Source organism: Anas acuta, chromosome 33, assembly GCF_963932015.1.
Source record: "Anas acuta chromosome 33, bAnaAcu1.1, whole genome shotgun sequence".
NCBI lineage: Eukaryota > Metazoa > Chordata > Aves > Anseriformes > Anatidae > Anas > Anas acuta.
Genome location: NC_089011.1, coordinates 277,981 through 296,617, shown reverse-complemented (window position 1 = coordinate 296,617; position 18,637 = coordinate 277,981). Strand labels below are relative to the sequence as shown.

Genomic DNA, 18,637 nt, shown 5'->3' with positions numbered 1-18,637 from the left:
TGTACAAAGGAGCCCTATAGGGTACAAAGGGGTCCTATATAGTGCAAAGGGCCCTATAGAGTACAAAGGGGCCCTATAAGGTACAGAGGGGCTCTATAGGGTACAAACGGGCCCTATAGGGTACAGAGGAGCTCTATAGGGTACAAAGGGGTCCTATATAGTCAAAGGGCCCTATAGAGTACAAAGGGGCCTTATAGGGTACAGAGGGGCCCTATAGAGTACAAAGGGGCCCTATAGTGTACAAAGACACCCTATAGGGTACAGAGGGGCTGTATAGGGTACAATGGGGCCCTATAGAGTACAAAGGAGCCCTATAGGGTACAAAGGGGTCCTATAGGATACGAGGGGGCCCTATAGGGTACAAGGGGTCCCTATAGAATACAGAGGGGCCCTATAGGGTACAAAGGGGCCCTATAAAGTACAGAGGGGCCCTATAGGGTACAAAGGGGTCCTATAGGATACGAGGGGGCCCTATAGGGTACAAGGGGTCCCTATAGAATACAGAGGGGCCCTATAGGGTACAGAGGGGCCCTATAGAGTACAAGGGGGCCCTATAGGGTACAAAGGGGCCCTATAGGGTACAAAGGGGTCCTATAGGATACAGAGGGGCCCTATAGGATACAAAGGGGCCCTATAGGGTCCAAGGGGGCCCTATAGGGTCCGAAGGGCCCTATAGGGCCGGGGTGCTCACAGTGCACCGTCAGGCGCAGGTGGGCGCTGGCCGAGCCCTGTGCGTTGTGGCAGCGCACCCCATAGGTGCCGGCGTCCCCCCGGGACACGTTGGAGATCTCCAGGGCCCCCCCCGCCAGCAGCCGGTGCCGGGGGGACCCCTCTGGGGGGGGCGGGGCCAAGGAAAAGGGGGCGGGGTCAGAGGGGGCGTGGTCATAAAGGGGCGGGGTCATGGGGAGGGGTCACGGGAGGGGGCGGGGCTTGCTGCCCCTCCTCCTCCCGGTGACCCCAAATCTGACCGGTGGCCATACGGCCCCCTCCCAGTGCTCCCAGTAAGCATAGAGCCCCGTACCAGTGCTCCCAGTAAGCATAGAGCCCCATCCCAGTGCTCCCAGTAAGCATAGAGCCACTTCCCAGTGCTCCCAGTAAGCATAGAGACCCCTCCCAGTGCTCCCAGTAAGCATAGAGCTCCCTCCCAGTGCTCCCAGTAAGCATAGAGCCCCGTACCAGTGCTCCCAGTAAGCACAGAGCTCCCTCCCAGTGCTCCCAGTAACCACACAGCCCCTTCCCAGTGCCTCCCAGTAACCACACAACCCCTTCGCAGTGCTCCCAGTAAGCACACAGCCACTTCCCACTGCTCCCAGTAAGCACAGAGCTCCCTCCCAGTGCTCCCAGTAAACATAGAGCCCCCTTCTAGTGCTCCCAGTAAGCATAGAGACCCTTCCCAGTGCTCCCAGTAAGCATAGAGCCACTTCCCAGTGCTCCCAGTAAGCACACAGCCCCCTCCCAGTGCTCCCAGTAAGCATAGAGACCCTTCCCAGTGCTCCCAGTAAGCACACAGCCCCCTCCCAGTGCTCCCAGTAAGCATAGAGCTCCCTCCCAGTGCTCCCAGTAAGCATAGAGCCACTTCCCAGTGCTCCCAGTAAGCATAGAGCTCCCTCCCAGTGCTCCCAGTAAGCATAGAGCCACTTCCCAGTGCTCCCAGTAAGCACACAGCCGCCTCCCAGTGCTTCCAGTAAGCATAGAGACCCCTCCCAGTGCTCCCAGTAAGCATAGAGCCACTTCCCAGTGCTCCCAGTAAGCACACAGCCCCCTCCCAGTGCTCCCAGTAATCATAGAGCCACTTCCCAGTGCTCCCAGTAAGCATAGAGCTCCCTCCCAGTGCTCCCAGTAAGCACAGAGCCTCCTCCCGGTGCTCCCAGTAACCACAATGCCCCCTCCCAGTGCTCCCAGGAACCCCGTATCCCCCTTTTAGTGCCTCCCAGTGCACCCCAGTACCCCCATATCCCCCTCCCAGTGCCCCCCAGTACCCCCACACCCCCTCCCAATACCTCCCAGTTCAACCCAGTACCCCCATATCCCCCTCCCAGTGCCCCCCAGTACCCCTACACCCCCTCCCAGTGCCTCCCAGTTCCCCCCAGTACCCCCGCACCCCCTCCTAGTGCCTCCCAGTGCCTCCAAGTTCCCCCCAGTACCCCTGTATCCCCCTCCCAGTGTCCCCCAGTAACCCCACACCCCCTCCCAGTGCCTTCCAGTGCCTCCCAGTGCCTCCCAGTTCCCCCCAGTACCCCCGTATCCTCCTCCCAGTTCCCCCCAGTACCCCCATATCCCCCTCCCAGTGCCTCCCAGTGCCCCTGCACCCACTCCCAGTGCCTCCCAGTACCCCTGTATCCCCCTCCCAGTGTCCCCCAGTACCCCCACACCCCCTCCCAGTGCCCCCCAGTACCCCTACACCCCCTCCCAGTGCCTCCCAGTGCCTCCCAGTGCCTCCCAGTGCCTCCCAGTGCCGCTCACCGGGCTGCAGGGGGCGCCCGTCCAGGCTCCAGGCGCAGGCGTCCACGGGGGGGTGGGCGAGGACGGCGAGGGGCAGCCGGGCCCCCCCGTGCTCCAGCGCCACCACCTCGGCCCCCGCCCCCTCCGTGAACTGGGGAGCGTCTGGGGGGGGGGGGGCAGTGCTCCCAGTTAGTCCCGGGGTCCTCCCAGTAAGCCCCAGGGGCCTCCCAGTGCCTCCCAGTAACACTCAGAGCCCTCCCAGTAAGCCCCAGGGGACTCCCAGTAAGCCCCAGAGGCCTCCCAGTAACACTCAGAGCCCTCCCAGTAAGCCCCAGGGGACTCCCAGTAACATCCAGGGCCTCCCAGTAACCTCCAGGGGCCTCCCAGTAACCCTCAGGGGACACCCAGTAACCTCCAGGGCCCTCCCAGTAAGCCCCAGGGGACTCCCAGTACCCTCCAGTGCCTCCCAGTAACCTCCAGGGGCCTCCCAGTAACCCTCAGGGGACACCCAGTAACCTCCAGGGCCCTCCCAGTAAGCCCCAGGGGACTCCCAGTACCCTCCAGTGCCTCCCAGTAACCTCCAGGGTCCTCCCAGTAACCCTCAGGGGACACCCAGTAACCTCCAGGGCCCTCCCAGTAACCTCCAGGGGCCTCCCAGTAACCCTCAGGGGACACCCAGTAACCTCCAGGGCACTCCCAGTAAGCCCCAGGGGCCTCCCAGTAACATCCAGGGCCTCCCAGTAACCTCCAGGCACCTCCCAGTAACCCTCAGGGGACACCCAGTAACCTCCAGGGCCCTCCCAGTAAGCCCCAGGGGACTCCCAGTAACCTCCAGGGCCTCCCAGTAACATCCAGGGCCTCCCAGTAACCTCCAGGGGCCTCCCAGTAACCTCTAGGGCCTGCCCCGTAAGCCCCAGGGGCCCCCCAATAACCTCCAGGGGCCTCCCAGTAAGCCCCAGGGGACTCCCAGTAACCCTCAGTGCCTTTCCAGTGCCTCCCAGTAACCTCCAGGGCCTGCCCAGTAACCCCCACAGTCCTCCCAGTAACCCCCAGGGGACACCCAGTAACCTCTAGGGTCTGCCCAGTAACCTCCCAGTACCTCCCAGTAACACTCAGTGCCCTCCCATTAACCCCCGGTGCCATCCCAGTGCCTCCCAGTAAGCCCCAGGGGCCTCCCAGTAACCCTCAGGGAACTCCCAGTAACCTCTAGGGTCTGTCCAGTAACCCCAGGGCCTGCCCAGTAAGCCCCAGTGGCCTTCCAGTAACCCCCACAGCCCTCCCAGTAACCTCCAGGGCCTGCCCAGTAAGCCCCAGGCTCTCCCAGTAACCCTCAGTGCCCACCCAGTAGCTCCCAGTGCCCTCACAGTGCCTCCCAGTAACAGTCAGAGCCCTCCCAGTAAGCCCCAGGGGCCTCCCAGTAACATCCAGGGCCTCCCAGTAACCTCCAGGCGCCTTCCAGTAACCCTCAGGTGACACCCAGTAACCTCCAGGGCCCTCCCAGTAAGCCCCAGGGGACTCCCAGTACCCTCCAGTGCCTCCCAGTAAGCCCCAGGGGCCCCCCAGTAACCTCCAGGGGCCTCCCAGTAAGCCCCAGGGGACTCCCAGTGCCTCCCAGTAACATTCAGAGCCCTCCCAGTAAGCCCCAGAGGACTCCCAGTAACCTCCAGAGGCCTCCTGGTAACCCACAGTGCCTCCTCAGTGCCTCCCAGTAACCTCCAGGGCCTGCCCAGTAACCCCAGGGCCTGCCCAGTAACCCCCAGGGTCTGCCCAGTAACCTCCAAGGGACTCCCAGTGAGCTCCAGGGCCCTCCCAGTAACCGCCAGGGGACTCCCAGTACCTCCCAGTAACACTCAGTGCCCTCCCAGTAACCCCCAGTGCCATCTCAGTGCCTCCCAGTAAGCCCCAGGGGCCTCCCAGTAACCCCCAGTGGCCTTCCAGTAACCCCCACAGCCCTCCCAGTAACCTCCAGGGCCTGCCCAGTAAGCCCCAGGCTCTCCCAGTAACCCTCAGTGCCCACCCAGTAGCTCCCTGTGCCCTCCCAGTGCCTCCCAGTAACACTCAGAGCCCTCCCAGTAAGCCCCAGGGGACTCCCAGTAACCTCCAGGGGCCTCCCAGTAACCCTCAGGGGACACCCAGTAACATCCAGGGCCCTCCCAGTAAGCCCCAGGGGACTCCCAGTAAACCTCAGTGCCCTCCCAATGCCTCCCAGTGAGTCCCGGGGCCCTCCCAGTAAGCCCCAGGGGCCTCCCAGTAACCTCCAGTGGCCTCCCAGTAACCTCCAGGGCCTCCCAGTAACCTCCAGGGGCCTCCCGGTAACCCTCAGTGTCATCCCAGTGCCTCCCAGTGAGTCCCAGGGCCCTCCCAGTAACCTCCAGGGCCCTCCCAGTGCCTCCCAGTAAGCCCCAGGGGCATCCCAGTAAGCCTCAGTGCCCTCCCAGTGCCTCCCAGTAAGCCCCAGGGGCCTCCCCAGTAACCTCCAGGGCCTGCCCAGTAACCCTCAGTGCCCTCCCAGTGCCTCCCAGTAAGCTCCAGGGCCCTCCCAGTAACCACCAGGGGACTCCCAGTACCTCCCAGTAACACTCAGTGCCCTCCCAGTAAACCCCAGTGCCATCCCAGTGCCTCCCAGTAAGTCCCAGGGGCCTCCCAGTAACCTCCAGGGCCTACCCAGTAACCCAAGGGCCTGCCCAGTAACCCTCAGTGCCCTCCCAGTAGCTCCCAGTGCCTTCTCAGTGCCTCCCAGTAACACTCAATGCCATCCCAGTAACACCCAGGGCTCTTCCACTGCCTCCCAGTAACTTCCAGGGCCCTCCCAGTACATCTCCATTCTCTCCCGGTATACCCCAGCCCCGTCCCAGTATATCCCAGTCCCCTCCAGTCCCCTTCAATCCCCTCCCACTATACACCAGTCCCCTCCCAGTATATCCCAGTCCACTCCCATCCCCTCCCAGTATATCCCAGTCTCCCCCCAGTCCCCTCCCAGTCCCTCCCATCCCCCCCACCCCCCCAGTGCCCCCCCCACTCCCCTCCCAGTGCCTCCCAGTGCCTCCCAGTATATCCCACACCCCCCCCTACTCCCCTCCCAGTGCCTCCCAGTGCCTCCCAGTATATCCCACACCCCCCCCCACTCCCCTCCCAGTGCCTCCCAGTCCCCTCCCAGTATATCCCACCCCCCCACCCCTCCCCACTCCCCTCCCAGTGCCTCCCAGTGCCTCCCAGTATATCCCACTCCCCCCCCCACTCCCCTCCCAGTGCCTCCCAGTGCCTCCCAGTATATCCCACACCCCCCCCACTCCCCTCCCAGTGCCTCCCAGTCCCCTCCCAGTATATCCCACCCCCCCCACCCCCCCACTCCCCTCCCAGTGCCTCCCAGTGCCTCCCAGTATATCCCACACCCCCCCCACTCCCCTCCCAGTGCCTCCCAGTCCCTCCCAGTTCCTCCCACTCCCCCCCACCCCCCCCAGTGCCCCCCCCACTCCCCTCCCAGTGCCTCCCAGTATATCCCACTCCCCTCCCAGTGCCTCCCAGTGCCTCCCAGTGCCTCCCAGTATATCCCACTCCCCCCCCATCCCCTCCCAGTGCCTCCCAGTGCCTCCCAGTATATCCCACTCCCCCCCCACCCCCTCCCAGTGCCTCCCAGTGCCTCCCAGTACATCCCACTCCCCCCCCACTCCCCTCCCAGTGCCTCCCAGTGCCTCCCAGTGCCTCCCAGTATATCCCACACCCCCCCCCACTCCCCTCCCAGTGCCTCCCAGTGCCTCCCAGTACATCCCACTCCCCCTCCACTCCCCTCCCAGTGCCTCCCAGTCCCTCCCAGTATATCCACTCCCCCCCCCAGTCCCCTCCCAGTGCCTCCCAGTGTCTCCCAGTATATCCCAATACCCCCCCACTCCCCTCCCAGTGCCTCCCAGTGCCTCCCAGTACAAACCAGTGCCTCCCAGTGCCCCCCCACCCCCTCCCAGTCCCCCCCAGTTCCCCTCCCATCCCCTCCCAGTCCCTCCCAGTATATCCCAATACCCCCCCACTCCTCCCCACTCCCCCCCCCACCCCCCCCCCACCCCCTCCCAGTGCCTCCCAGTGGCTCCCAGTGCGACTCACGGCGCAGGGCCAGGCGGTGGGAGGCGCTGACGGCCACCCCCAGGGGGGCGCTGGTGGCCCTGCAGGTCAGGAGCTCGCCCTGCTCGGCCAGCGCCGGCCGCAGCCGCAGGCGGGACCCCGCTGTCACCCCCCCGAACGCCCCCGGGGACAGGGGCAGCGGCTCCCCCGGCACCCTGGGGACAAGGGGACACGGGGGGGGGGGTTGGGGACATTGCGGACATTGGGGACATTCAGGGGGTTGGGGACATTTGGGGAGGTTGGGGACATTGGGGATGTTGGGGACATTGGGGACATCGGGGACATTCAGGGGGTTGGGGACATTGGGGACATTAGGGACATTGGGGACATCGGGGAGGTTGGGGACATGAGGGACATGGGGGGACTATAGGGTCATTGGGGACATCAGGGATGTTGGGGACATGAGGGACATTCGGGAGGTTGGGGACATTGGGGACATTTGGGGACAATGGGAATGTTGGGGACATTGGGGACATTAGGGACGTTGGGGACATCGGGGACATTTGGGGACAGTGGGGATGTTGGGGACAATAGGGATGTTGGGGACATTGGGGACATTCAGGGGGTTGGGGACAGCGGGGACATTCAGGGGGTTGGGGACATTTGGGGAGGTTGGGGACATTGGGGATGTTGGGGACATTGGGGACATTCAGGGGGTTGGGGACATTTGGGGAGGTTGGGGACATTGGGGACATTGGGGACATTGGGGACATGAGGTACCTGGGGGGACTATGGGGTCATTGGGGATGTTGATGAGGTTGGGGACATTGGGGACATTGGGGACATTCAGGGGGTTGGGGACATTGGGGACATTAGGGACATTGGGGACATTTGGGGACAGTGGGGGTGTTGGGGACACGTTGGGGACATTGGGGACATCAGGGACATGGGGGGACTATGGTTGGGGACAATAGGGATGTTGGGGACATTGGGGACATTGGAGATGTTGGGGATAGTGGGGACAGCGGGAACATTGGGGACATCAGGGACATTGAGGATGTGGGGACAGTGGGGACATGAGGGACATGGGGGGACTATGGGGTCATTGGGGTCAATAGGGATGTTGGGGACAGGCGGGGACATTTGGGGACAATGGGGAGGTTGGGGACATTGGGGACACCAGGGACATTGGGGACACTGGGGACATGAGGGACATGGGGGGACTATGGGGTCATTGGGGACAATAAGGATGTTGGGGACATCGGGGACAATAGGGACACTGGGGACAGTGGGGACATTGGGGACAATAGGGACGTTGGGGACAATAGGGACATTGGGGATATCGGGGACATTGGGGACATTGGGGAGGTTGGGGACATTGGGGACACCATGGACACAGGGACACCAGGGACATTGGGGACATGTTGGGGACATTGGAGACATGGGGGACACCAGGGACACAGGGGACATGAGGGACATAGGGGGACAATGGGCTAATTGGGGACATTGGGGATATTGGGGACACATTGGGGACATCGGGGACATTGGGGACAGTGGGGATGTTGGGGATGTCGGGGACATGGGGGCATGTTGGGGACACAGGGGACATGGGTGACATTGGGAGGATGTTGGGGACAGTGGGAAAATGGGGACATTGGGGACATGGGGAACACCAGGGACATTAAGGACATTGGGGATGTTGGGGACAGTGGGGCCACTGGGGACAGGGACCATTTGGGACCATTTGGGGCCATCGGAACCATTTGGGGCCAGGGACTATCGGGGTCATTTGGGGTCATGGGGACCATTTGGGGGCCATTTGGGGCCATTTGGGGCCATCAGAACCATTTGGGGTCAGGGACTACTGGGGCCATTTGGGCCATTTGGGACCATTTGGGGTCATTTGGGACCATTTGGGGTCATTTGGGGCCATCAGAACCGTTTGGGTCAGGGACTATTGGGGTCATTTGGGGTCATTTGGGGCTATTTGGGATCATGGGGCCATTTGGGACCATTTGGGGCCATCGGAACCATTTGGGGCCAGGGACTATTGGGGCCATTTGGGGTCATTGGGGCCATTTGGGGCCATTTGGGGTGACGGGGCCGTTTTGGGTGACGGGGCCGTTTTGGGGTGACGCACTCGATGCCGTGGCGCAGCCACTGCAGCTGTGGGGCGGGGTGGGCGCTGCCGGCGCGGCAGGTGAGGAGCTGCGGCTGCCCCAAAAGGGGCTCCGGGGGCGACATCCGACACCGTCACCGCCAGCGGGGGGACTGCGGGGGGACAGGGACCCGTCACCAACCCCATAACCGCCCATAACCGCACAGCCACCCCATAACCACCCCAAAACCACCACAACCCCCATAACCACCCCATAACCACCCCATAACCACCACAACCCATAACCACCCCAAAACCACCCCAAACCACCCAATAACCACCCCATAATCACCATCATCCTATAACCACCCCATAACCGCCCCATAACCACCCCATAACCACCCCATAACCGCCCCATAATCACCACAACCCCATAACCACCCCATAACCGCCCCATAACCATCCCATAACCACCCCATAATCACCACAACCCCATAACCACTCCGTAACCACCCCATAAACACCCCATAATCACCATCACCCCATAACCACCCCATAACCATCCCATAACCACCCCATAATAACCACCCAAAACCACCACAACCCCAAAACCACCCCATAACCACCCCATAATCACCCCATAACCACCCCACAGCCACCCCATAACCACCACAACCCCATAGCCACCCCGTAACCACCCCAAAATCACCCCATAACCACCCCATAACCACCACAACCCCATAACCACCCCATAACCCCATAACCCCCCCCTGACCCCATAACCCCCCCCGCCCCTATCCCCCCCCTCACAGAGCACGCTGATCCTGGTGGCCGCTCCCTCCCCCCCATAACCCCACAACCCCCATAACCCCATAACCCCCCCTGACCCCATAACCCCCCCCATAACCCCACAACCCCCATAACCCATACCCCCCCTGACCCCATAACCCCCCCCATAACCCCACAACCCCCATTAACCCCATAACCCCCCCTGACCCCATAACCCCCCCCATAACCCCATAACCCCAATACCCTATAACACCCCCATGACCCCCCCCGACCCCATAACCCCCCATAACCTCATAACCCCCATAACCCCATAACTCCCCCATAACCCCATAACCCCCCCCATGACCCCCCATAACCCCCCCTGACCCCCTATAACCCCATAACCCCCCATAACCCCCCATTACCCCTCCATAACCCCCCCATAACCCCATAACCCCCCCCCGACCCCATAACCACATAACCCCCCCTGACCCTATAACCCCTCCTGACCCCATACCCCCCTCACAGATGACGCTGATCTGGTGGCCGCCCCCCTGCCCCCATAACCCCATAACCCCCCCATAACCCCATAACCCTCCCTGACCCATAACCCCCCCTTAACCCCCAATAACCCCATAACCCCCCCATAACCCATAACCCCCCCGACCCCATAACCCCCCATAACCCTATAACCCCCCCGACCCCATAACCCCCCTGACCCCATAACCCCCCCTGACCCCCCATGACCCCATAACCCCCCCATAACCCCATAACCCCCCCTGACTCCATAACCCCCCATAACCCCATAACCCCCCTGACCCCATAACCCCCCCCTGACCCTATAACCCCCCCTCACAGAGTACGCTGATCCTGGTGGCCGTGCCCCTCCCCCCCATAACCCCATAAACCCCATAACCCCCCCTGACCCCATAACCCCCAATAACCCCCCGTGACCCCCCATAACCCCATAACCCCCCCCATAACCCCCCCATAACCCCCTGACCCCATAACTCCCCCATAACCCCCCATAACCCCCCTGACCCCAATAACCCCATAACCCCCCCCGACCCTATAACCCCCCCCGACCCCATAACCCCCCCCTGACCCCATCCCCCCCCCTCACAGAGCACACTGATCCTGGTGGCCGCTCCCCTCCCCCCCATAACCCCATAACCCCCGTGACCCCATAACCGCCCCATAACCCCATAACCCCCCCATGACCCCCAATAACCCCATAACCCCTCCGACCCCATAACCCCCCCTGACCCCATAACCCCCCCTTAACCCCATAACCCCAATAACCCCATAACCCCCCCCGCCCCTATAACCCCCCCATAACCCCATAACCCCCCCATAACCCCCATAACCCCCCCTGACCCCATAACCCCCCCCGCCCCTATAACCCCCCCTCACAGATGACGCTGATCCTGGTGGCCGCTCCCCTCCCCCCCATAACCCCATAACCCCCCCATAACCCCCCTGACCCCATAACCCCCAATAACCCCATAACCCCCCCATACCCTCCCCTGACCCCATAACCCCAATAACCCCATAACCCCCCATAACCCATAACCCCCCTGACCCCATAAACCCCCCATAACCCCCAATAACCCCATAACCCCCCCCCGACCCCATAACCCCCCCCACCCCCATAACCCCCCCATAACCCTATAACCCCCCATAACCCTATAACCCCCCCCCCTCACAGATGACGCTGATCCTGGTGGCCGCTCCCCTCCCCCCCATAACCCCATAACCCCCCCTTAACCCCCCCCTGACCCCATAACCCCATAACCCCATAACCCCCCTGTGACACCATAACCCCCCCATAACCCCCTATGACCCCCCTGACCCCATAACCCCCCCGACCCCATAACCCCATAACCCCCCATACCCCATAACCCCCCATAACCCCCCTGACCCCATAACCCCCCATAACCCCATAACCCCCCATAACCCATAACCCCATAACCCCCCCCCGACCCTATAACCCCCCCCCGACCCCATAACCCCCCCTGACCCCATAACCCCCCCATAACCCCATAACCCCATAACCCCCCCTGACCCTATAACCCCCCCATACCCCGCCTGACCCTATAACCCCCCCTCACAGATGACGCTGATCCTGGTGGTCGCCCCCCTGCCCCCCATAACCCCATAACCCCCCCATAACCCCCCCTGACCCCATAACCCCCCATAACCCCCCCATACCCCCCCCGACCCCATAACCCTATAACCCCCCCGACCCTATAACCCCCCCCGACCCTATAACCCCCCCTGACCCCATAACCCCCCCCCGACCCTATAACCCCCCCTCACAGCTGACGCTGATCCTGGTGGCCGCTCCCCTCCCCCCCCTGACCCCATAACCCCCCCTTAACCCCATAACCCCCCATAACCCCATAACCCCCCCCGACCCCATAACCCCCTTAACCCCATAACCCCCCCGCCCCTATCCCCCCCCCTCACAGATGACGCTGATCCTGGTGGCCGCCCCCCTGCCCCCCATAACCCCATAACCCCCCTGACCCCATAACCCCCCATAACCCCATAACGCCCCCATAACCCCATAACCCCATAACCCCCCTTGACCCCATAACCCCCCCATAACCCCATAACCCCCCTTGACCCCATAACCCCCCTGACCCTATAACCCCCCCAATAACCCCATAACCCCCCCCGACCCCATACCCCCCCCCGACCCCATAACCCCCCCCTGACCCTATAACTCCCCCATAACTCCCCGACCCTATAACCCCCCCATAACCCCATAACCCCCCCCACCCCATAACCCCATAACCCCCATAACCCCATAACCCCCCACAACCCCCCCATGACCCCCCATGACACCATAACCCCCCATAACCCCAAACAACCCCATAACCCCCCATAACCCCCTCTATAACCCCATAACCCCCTGACCCCATAACCCCCCTGACCCCATAACCCCCATGACCCCCCGTGACCCCACAACCCCCCCTGACCCCATAACCCCCCCATAACCCCATAACCCCCCCCTGACCCCATAACCCCCAATAACCCCCCATAACCCCCCATAACCCATAACCCCCCCATAACCCCATACCCCATAACCCCCCTTGACCCCATAACCCCCCCATAACCCCATAACCCCCCCATTACCCCCCATAACCCCATAACCCCCCTGACCCCATAACCCTAATAACCCCATAACCCCCCCTGACCCTATAACTCCCCCATGACCCCCCGACCCCATAACCCCCCCATGACCCCAATAACCCATAACCCCCCTGACCCTATGACCCCCCATAACCCCCCCCTGACCCCATAACCCCCCTGACCCCATAACCCCCCCCTGACCCATAACCCCCCCCCGACCCTATACCCCCCCCCGACCCCATACCCCCCCCCTCACAGATCACACTGATCCTGGTGGCCGCCCCCCTGCCCCCCCCGCCTGGCAGCTGATGGCGGCGCCGTTGTCGCTGGGGCCAGGGTGAGGAGCAGCTCCCGGGACGTCACCGCACCGGGGGGGGCCACGGGGGGGGCCGGGGGGGGGGGGCACCGGGCACCGGCCGGCCCGCCTGGAAAGGGGGGGGGGGGGGTAAAAAAATTTGAGGGGGGGGGTGAAAAATTTGGGGGGAGGGGGCATTAAAATTGGGGGGGGGGCAAAAAAATTGGGGGGGGGCACAAAAAATGGGGGGGGGGGCATAAAAAATGGGGTCCTGGGGGGGGAGTTTGGGGTCGGGGGGGTCCCCAAAATTTCGGGGGGGGCACGGTCCGGGGGGGGGCACAAAATTTGGGGGGGGCACAAAAAATGGGGTCTGGGGGGGGTTGGGGTTCGGGGGGGGCAAAGGTTGGGATTGGGGGGGCAAAATTGGGGGGGGCACGGTCTGGGGGGGCACAAAATTTGAGGGGGGGGGCATAAAATTTGGGGGGGGGGCACGAAAAATGGGGTCCTGGGGGGGAGTTTGGGGTCGGGGGGGGCAAAAGTTGGGGTTGGGGGGGCAAAATTGGGGGGGGGGCATAAAATTTGAGGGGGGGGGCACAAAAAATGGGGTCCTGGGGGGGGAGTTTGGGTTCGAGGGGGGGGGGTTGGGGTCGGGGGGGGACAAAGGTTGGGGTTGGGGGGGCAAAATTGGGGGGGGGGGCATAAATTTGAGGGGGGGGGGGCAAAAAATTTGGAGAGGGGGGCACAAAAAATGGGGTCCTGGGGGGGAGTTTGGGGTCGGGGGGGGGTCCCCAAAATTTCGGGGGGGGCACGGTCCGGGGGGGGGCACAAAATTTGAGGGGGGGGCACAAAAAATGGGGTCCTGGGGGGGGGAGTTTGGGGTTCGGGGGGGGGAAGGTTGGGGTTGGGGGGGCAAAATTGGGGGGGGCAAAAAATTTGGGGGGGGGACAAGGTTTGGGGGAGGGAATTTGGAGTTGGGGGGGGCAAAATTGGGGGGGCACGGTCTGCGGGGGGGGGGGAAAAATTTGGGGGGGGGGGGGCACGGTCCGGGGGGAGGCACAAAATTTGAGGGGGAGGCATAAAATTTGGGGGGGGGGGACAAGGTTTGGGGGGGTAGTTGGGGTTGGGGGGGCAATATTTGGGAGTGGGGGGGGGCAAAATTGGGGAGGCGGGGGAGTTTGGGATCAGGGGGGGGTCCAAAATTATGGGGGGGGGGATTTTGGAGGGGGGGTCCCCAAAATTTGAGGGGGGGGCACAAGGTTTGGGGGGGGCACAAAATTTGGGGGGGGCACAATATTGAGGGGGGGCACAAAAAAATGGGGGTCTGGAAGGGGGGAGTTTGGGGTCGGGGGGGGGTTGGGGGTTCGGGGGGGGGGCAAAGGTTGGGGGTGGGGGAGGCCCAAAATTGGGGGGGGGGATTTGGGAGGGGGGTGGTCCCCAAAATTTGGGGGGGGGGGCACAAAAAATGGGGTCCCTGGGGGGCGAGTTTTGGGGTCGGGAGGGGGGCAAAGGTTGGGGTTGGGGGGGCACAAAGTTGGGGGGGGGCATAAAATTTGGGGGGGGGCATAAAAAATGGGGTCCTGGGGGGGGGAGTTTGGGGTTCGGGGGGGGCAAAGGTTGGGGTTGGGGGGGGGCAAATTGGGGGGGGGCACGGTCTGGGGGGGGGCACAAAATTTGAGGGGGGGGGCACAAGGTTTGGCGGGAGGGGGGGGACAAGGTTGGGGGAGGGGACACAAGTTTGGGGTTGGGGGGGGAGTTTGGGGGTAGGGGGGGGCCCAAAATTGGGGGGGGGATTTGGGAGGGGGGGGGGTCCCAAAATTTGGGGGGGGGGCACAAAAAATGGGGTCCTGGGGGGGGAGTTGGGGTCGGGGGGGGGGGGGGGTCGGGGGGGGGCAAAGGTTGGGATTGGGGGGGCAAAATTGGGGGGGGGGGCAAAAAAATTTGAGGGGGGGGCATAAAATTTGGGGGGGGGGCACAAAAAATGGGGTCTGGAGGGGGAGTTTGGGGTTCGGGGGGGGGTTTGGGGGTCGGGGGGGGGTTCGGGGGGGGGCAAAGGTTGGGGTTGGGGGGGGGCAAAAATTGGGGGGGGCACGGTCGGGGGGGGGCACAAAATTTGAGGGGGGGGCACAAAAAATGGGGTCTGGGGGGGGCAGTTTGGGGTCGGGGGGGGCAAAGGTTGGGATTGGGGGGGGCAAAATTGGCGGGGGGGGGGCCACAAAATTTGAGGGGGGGGGGGGTGAAATTTGGGGGGGGGGGGCACAAAAAAATGGGGTCCTGAGGGGAGGAGTTTGGGGTCCGGGGGGGGTCCCCAAAATTTCGGGGGGGGCACGGTCCGGGGGGGGGCACAAAATTTGGGGGGGGGGCACAAAAAATGGGGTCCTGGGGGGGGAGTTTGGGGTCGGGGGGGGCAAAGGTTGGGGTTGGGGGGGCAAAATTAGGGGGGGGGGGGGCAAAAAATTTGAGGGGGGGGGCATAAAATTTGGGGGGGGGGGGGCACAAAAAATGAGGTCCTGGGGGGGGAGTTTGGAGTCGGGGGGCAATGTTTTGGGGTGGGGGGGGACAAAATTGGGGAGGGGGGCACAAAATTTGAGGGGGGGGCACAAAAAATGGGGTCTGGGGGGGAGTTTGGGGTCGGGGGGGGCAAAGGTTGGGATTGGGGGGGCAAAATTGGGGGGGGGCACAAATTTGAGGGGGGGGGGCATAAAATTTGGGGGGGGCACAAAAAATGGGGTCTCTGGAGGGAGTTTGGGGTTCGGGGGGGGTTGGGGGTCAGGGGGGGGTTCGGGGGGGGGCAAAGGTTGGGGTTGGGGGCTCCCAGTGGGGGGCTCCCCATAAGGGGGGTCACAATGGGGAGGGGTCCCAATGGGGGTCTTAATGGGGGGGGTCCCAATAAAGGGGGGGGTCCCGGGGGGGTCTTAATGGGAGGGGTCCCAGTGGGGGGTCCCAATGGGGGTCTTAATGGGGGGGTCCCAATAAGGGGGGGGTTCACGGGGGGGGTCTTAATGGGAAGGTCCCAATGGGGGGGTCCCAGTGGGGGTGTCCCTGGGGGGGTCTTAATGGGGGGGGTCCCAGTGACGGGGTCCCAATAGGGGGGGTCCAGGGGGGGCACGCAATGGGGGGTGTCCCAATGGGGGGGTCCCAATGGGGGGGTCCCAGTGGGGGTGTCCCTGGGGGGGTCTTAATGGGGGGGTCCCAGTGACGGGGTCCCAATAGGGGGGGTCCAGGGGGGGCACGCAATGGGGGGGTGTCCCAATTTAATTCTCTAAGGGGGGGTCCCAATGGGGGGGTCCCAGTGGGGGGGTCCCAATAAGGAGGGGTCCCAATGGGGGGGTCCCCAATGGGGTGGTCCCTAAGGGGGGTCCCAGTGGGGGGGTCCCAATGGGGGTCTTAAATGGGGGGGGCACCCAATGGGGGGGTCCCAATGGGGGGGGGGGGGCCCGGGGGGGGTCTTAATGGGAAGGTCCCAATGGGGGGGTCCCAATGGGGGGGGGTCCCAATAAGGGGGGGGGTCCCAGTGGGGGGGTCTTAAGGGGGGGGGTTCCCAATGGGGGGGGGTCCCAATGGGGGCGGTCCCAATGGGGGTCTTAATGGGGGGGTCCCAATAAGGGGGGTGGGTTCCGGGGGGGGGTCTTTAGGGGGGGGTTCCCAATGAGTGGTCCCAGTGGGGGGGCACCCAATGGGGGGGTCCCAGTGACGGGGTCCAGTGGGGGTGTCCCAGTGGGATTCCCAAGGGGGGGGCACCCCAATGGGGGGTGTCCCGGGGGGGCTGTCCCGGGGGGGGGGTCTCTGACCCTGATCCATGTGAGGCGGGGGCTGGGGTGCCCCCCCCGGGCGTGGCAGAGCAGCCGCAGGCGGGTCCCCGGCCCGGAACGAGGCGTTGGGGGGGGGGGCCTCGAGCCACACCTCCTGGGGGGGGTCTGGGGGCGGGGCCAACCGGGGACACGCCCCCTCAGGGCCCCGCCCACCAATGGGAACGGCCCCTCGGGACACGCCCACCGAGGCCACGCCCACTCCTGGCCACGCCCACCCCGCCCAGTCCATGCCCAGTCCAGCCCAGTTGGGCGCTCCCGGTGACCCCCCCCAACCCTCTCCCAGTGCCTCCCAGTGCCTCCCAGTTCCCTCCCAGTGCCTCCCAGTCCCCTCCCAGTGCCCCCCAGTCCTCTCCCAGTTCACACCAGTGCCTCCCAGTATAGCCCAGTCCCCTCCCAATCCCCCCTCCCAGTTACATCCCAGTCACTCCCAGTGCCCCCCAGTTACCTCCCAGTCCCTCCCAGTGCCCTCCCAGTTCCTCCCAGTGCCCCCCGATTCCTCCCAGTTCCTCCCAGTCCCTCCCAGTCCCACCCAGTGCCCTGCATCCTCTTCCCAGTGCCCCCCAGTGCCCCCCAATCCTCTCCCAGTGCCCCCAGTCCCCTCCCAGTCCCTCCCATTCCCCCCAGGGTCCCCCCCAGTACCTTCCCAGTTCCTCTCCCAGCACCCCCAGTCCCTTTCCAATCCATCCCAGTGGCCTCCCAGTCCCCCTCCCAGTTCCCCCCAATCCCCTCCCAGTGCCTCCCAATCGCCTTCCAGTCTCCCCCCAGTTAACCCCCAGTCCCTCCCAGTGCCCCCAATGCCCCCACACCCCCTCCCAGTCCCCTCCCAGTGTCCCCCAATCCCCTTCCAATCCCCTGCAATCCCCCCAGTTCCCCCCAGTACCTTCCCAGTGACCCCAATCCCCCCCAATCCTCTCCCAGTCCCCTCCCAGTCCCCCGCATCCTCTCCCAATCCTCTCCCAGTCCCCCCCAATCCCCTCCCAGTGCCCCCCACTGCCCCCATATCCCCTCCCAGTCCCTCCCAGTCCCCTCCCAGTCCCTCCCAGTGCCCCCCAGTCCCCTCCCAGTGCCCCCCAATGCCCCCATACCCCTCCCAGTCCCTCCCAGTGCCCCCCAATCCCCTTCCAATCCCCCCCAGGCCTCTCCCAGTCCCCTCCCAGTCCCACCCAGTGACCCCAATCCCCCCCCAGTCTCTCCCAATCCTCTCCCAGTCCCTCCCAGTGCCCCCCAATCCCCCTCCCAGTGCTCCCATATCCCCCTCCAGTTACCTCCCAGTGCCCCCAGTCCCCTCCAGTCCCACCCAGTGACCCTCAATCCCCTCCCAGTGCCTCCCAATCACCTCCCAGTCTCCCCCAGTTACCCCCCAGTTCCTCCCAGTGCCCCCCAGTCCCCTCCCAGTGACCCCACTGCCCCCACACCCCTCCCAGCCCCTCCCAGTGCCCACCAGTCCCCTCCCAATCCCCTTCCAATCCCCCCTAGTCTCTCCCAGTCCCCTCCCAGTCCCACCCAGTGACCCCAATCCCCCCAGTCTCTCCCAATCCTCCTCCCAGTCCCCTCCAGTCCCTCCCAGTACCCCCCAATCCCCTTCCAATCCTCCCCAGTCCTCTCCCAGTCCCTCCCAGTCCCTTCCCAGTGCCACCAATCCTTCCCAGTCCTCCCCAATCCTCTCCCAATCCTCTCCCAGTCCTTCCCAGTCCCCTCCCAGTACCCCCCAATGCCCTCACATCCCCTCCCAGTCCCTCCAGTGTCCCCCAATCCCCTCCCAGTGCCCCCATATCCCCTCCCAGTTACCTCCCAGTGCCCCCCAGTCCTCTCCCAGTGCCCCCCAATGCCCCCACACCCCCTCCCAGTTACCTCCAGTGCCCCCCAGTCCCTCCCAGTCCCTCCTAATCCCCTCCAATCCCCCTCCAACCCCCCCCCAATCCCCCCCCACCCCCCCAATACCCTTCCAATCCCCTCCAATCCTCTCCCAATCCTCTCCAGTCCCTCCCAGTGTCCCCCAGTCCCCCCAAATCCTCCCCCAATCCTCTCCCAGTC

At 63.9% G+C, this 18,637-nt stretch overlaps 1 protein-coding gene across 1 annotated transcript in view; it reads right to left on the bottom strand.

Moving 5' to 3' along the window:
- The window catches only part of NPHS1 (NPHS1 adhesion molecule, nephrin), a 57,509-nt gene that overhangs the window by 11,942 nt on the left and 26,930 nt on the right, over positions 1–18,637 (bottom strand). The window contains 12 exon segments of the mRNA XM_068664536.1: positions 631–832; positions 2,464–2,604; positions 6,538–6,710; positions 6,753–6,919; positions 7,286–7,450; positions 8,636–8,766; positions 11,681–11,719; positions 12,794–12,832; positions 12,835–12,924; positions 14,404–14,446; positions 16,583–16,651; positions 16,653–16,708. Of these exon segments, the coding sequence (XP_068520637.1) occupies positions 631–832; positions 2,464–2,604; positions 6,538–6,710; positions 6,753–6,919; positions 7,286–7,450; positions 8,636–8,766; positions 11,681–11,719; positions 12,794–12,832; positions 12,835–12,924; positions 14,404–14,446; positions 16,583–16,651; positions 16,653–16,708 (1,315 nt within the window).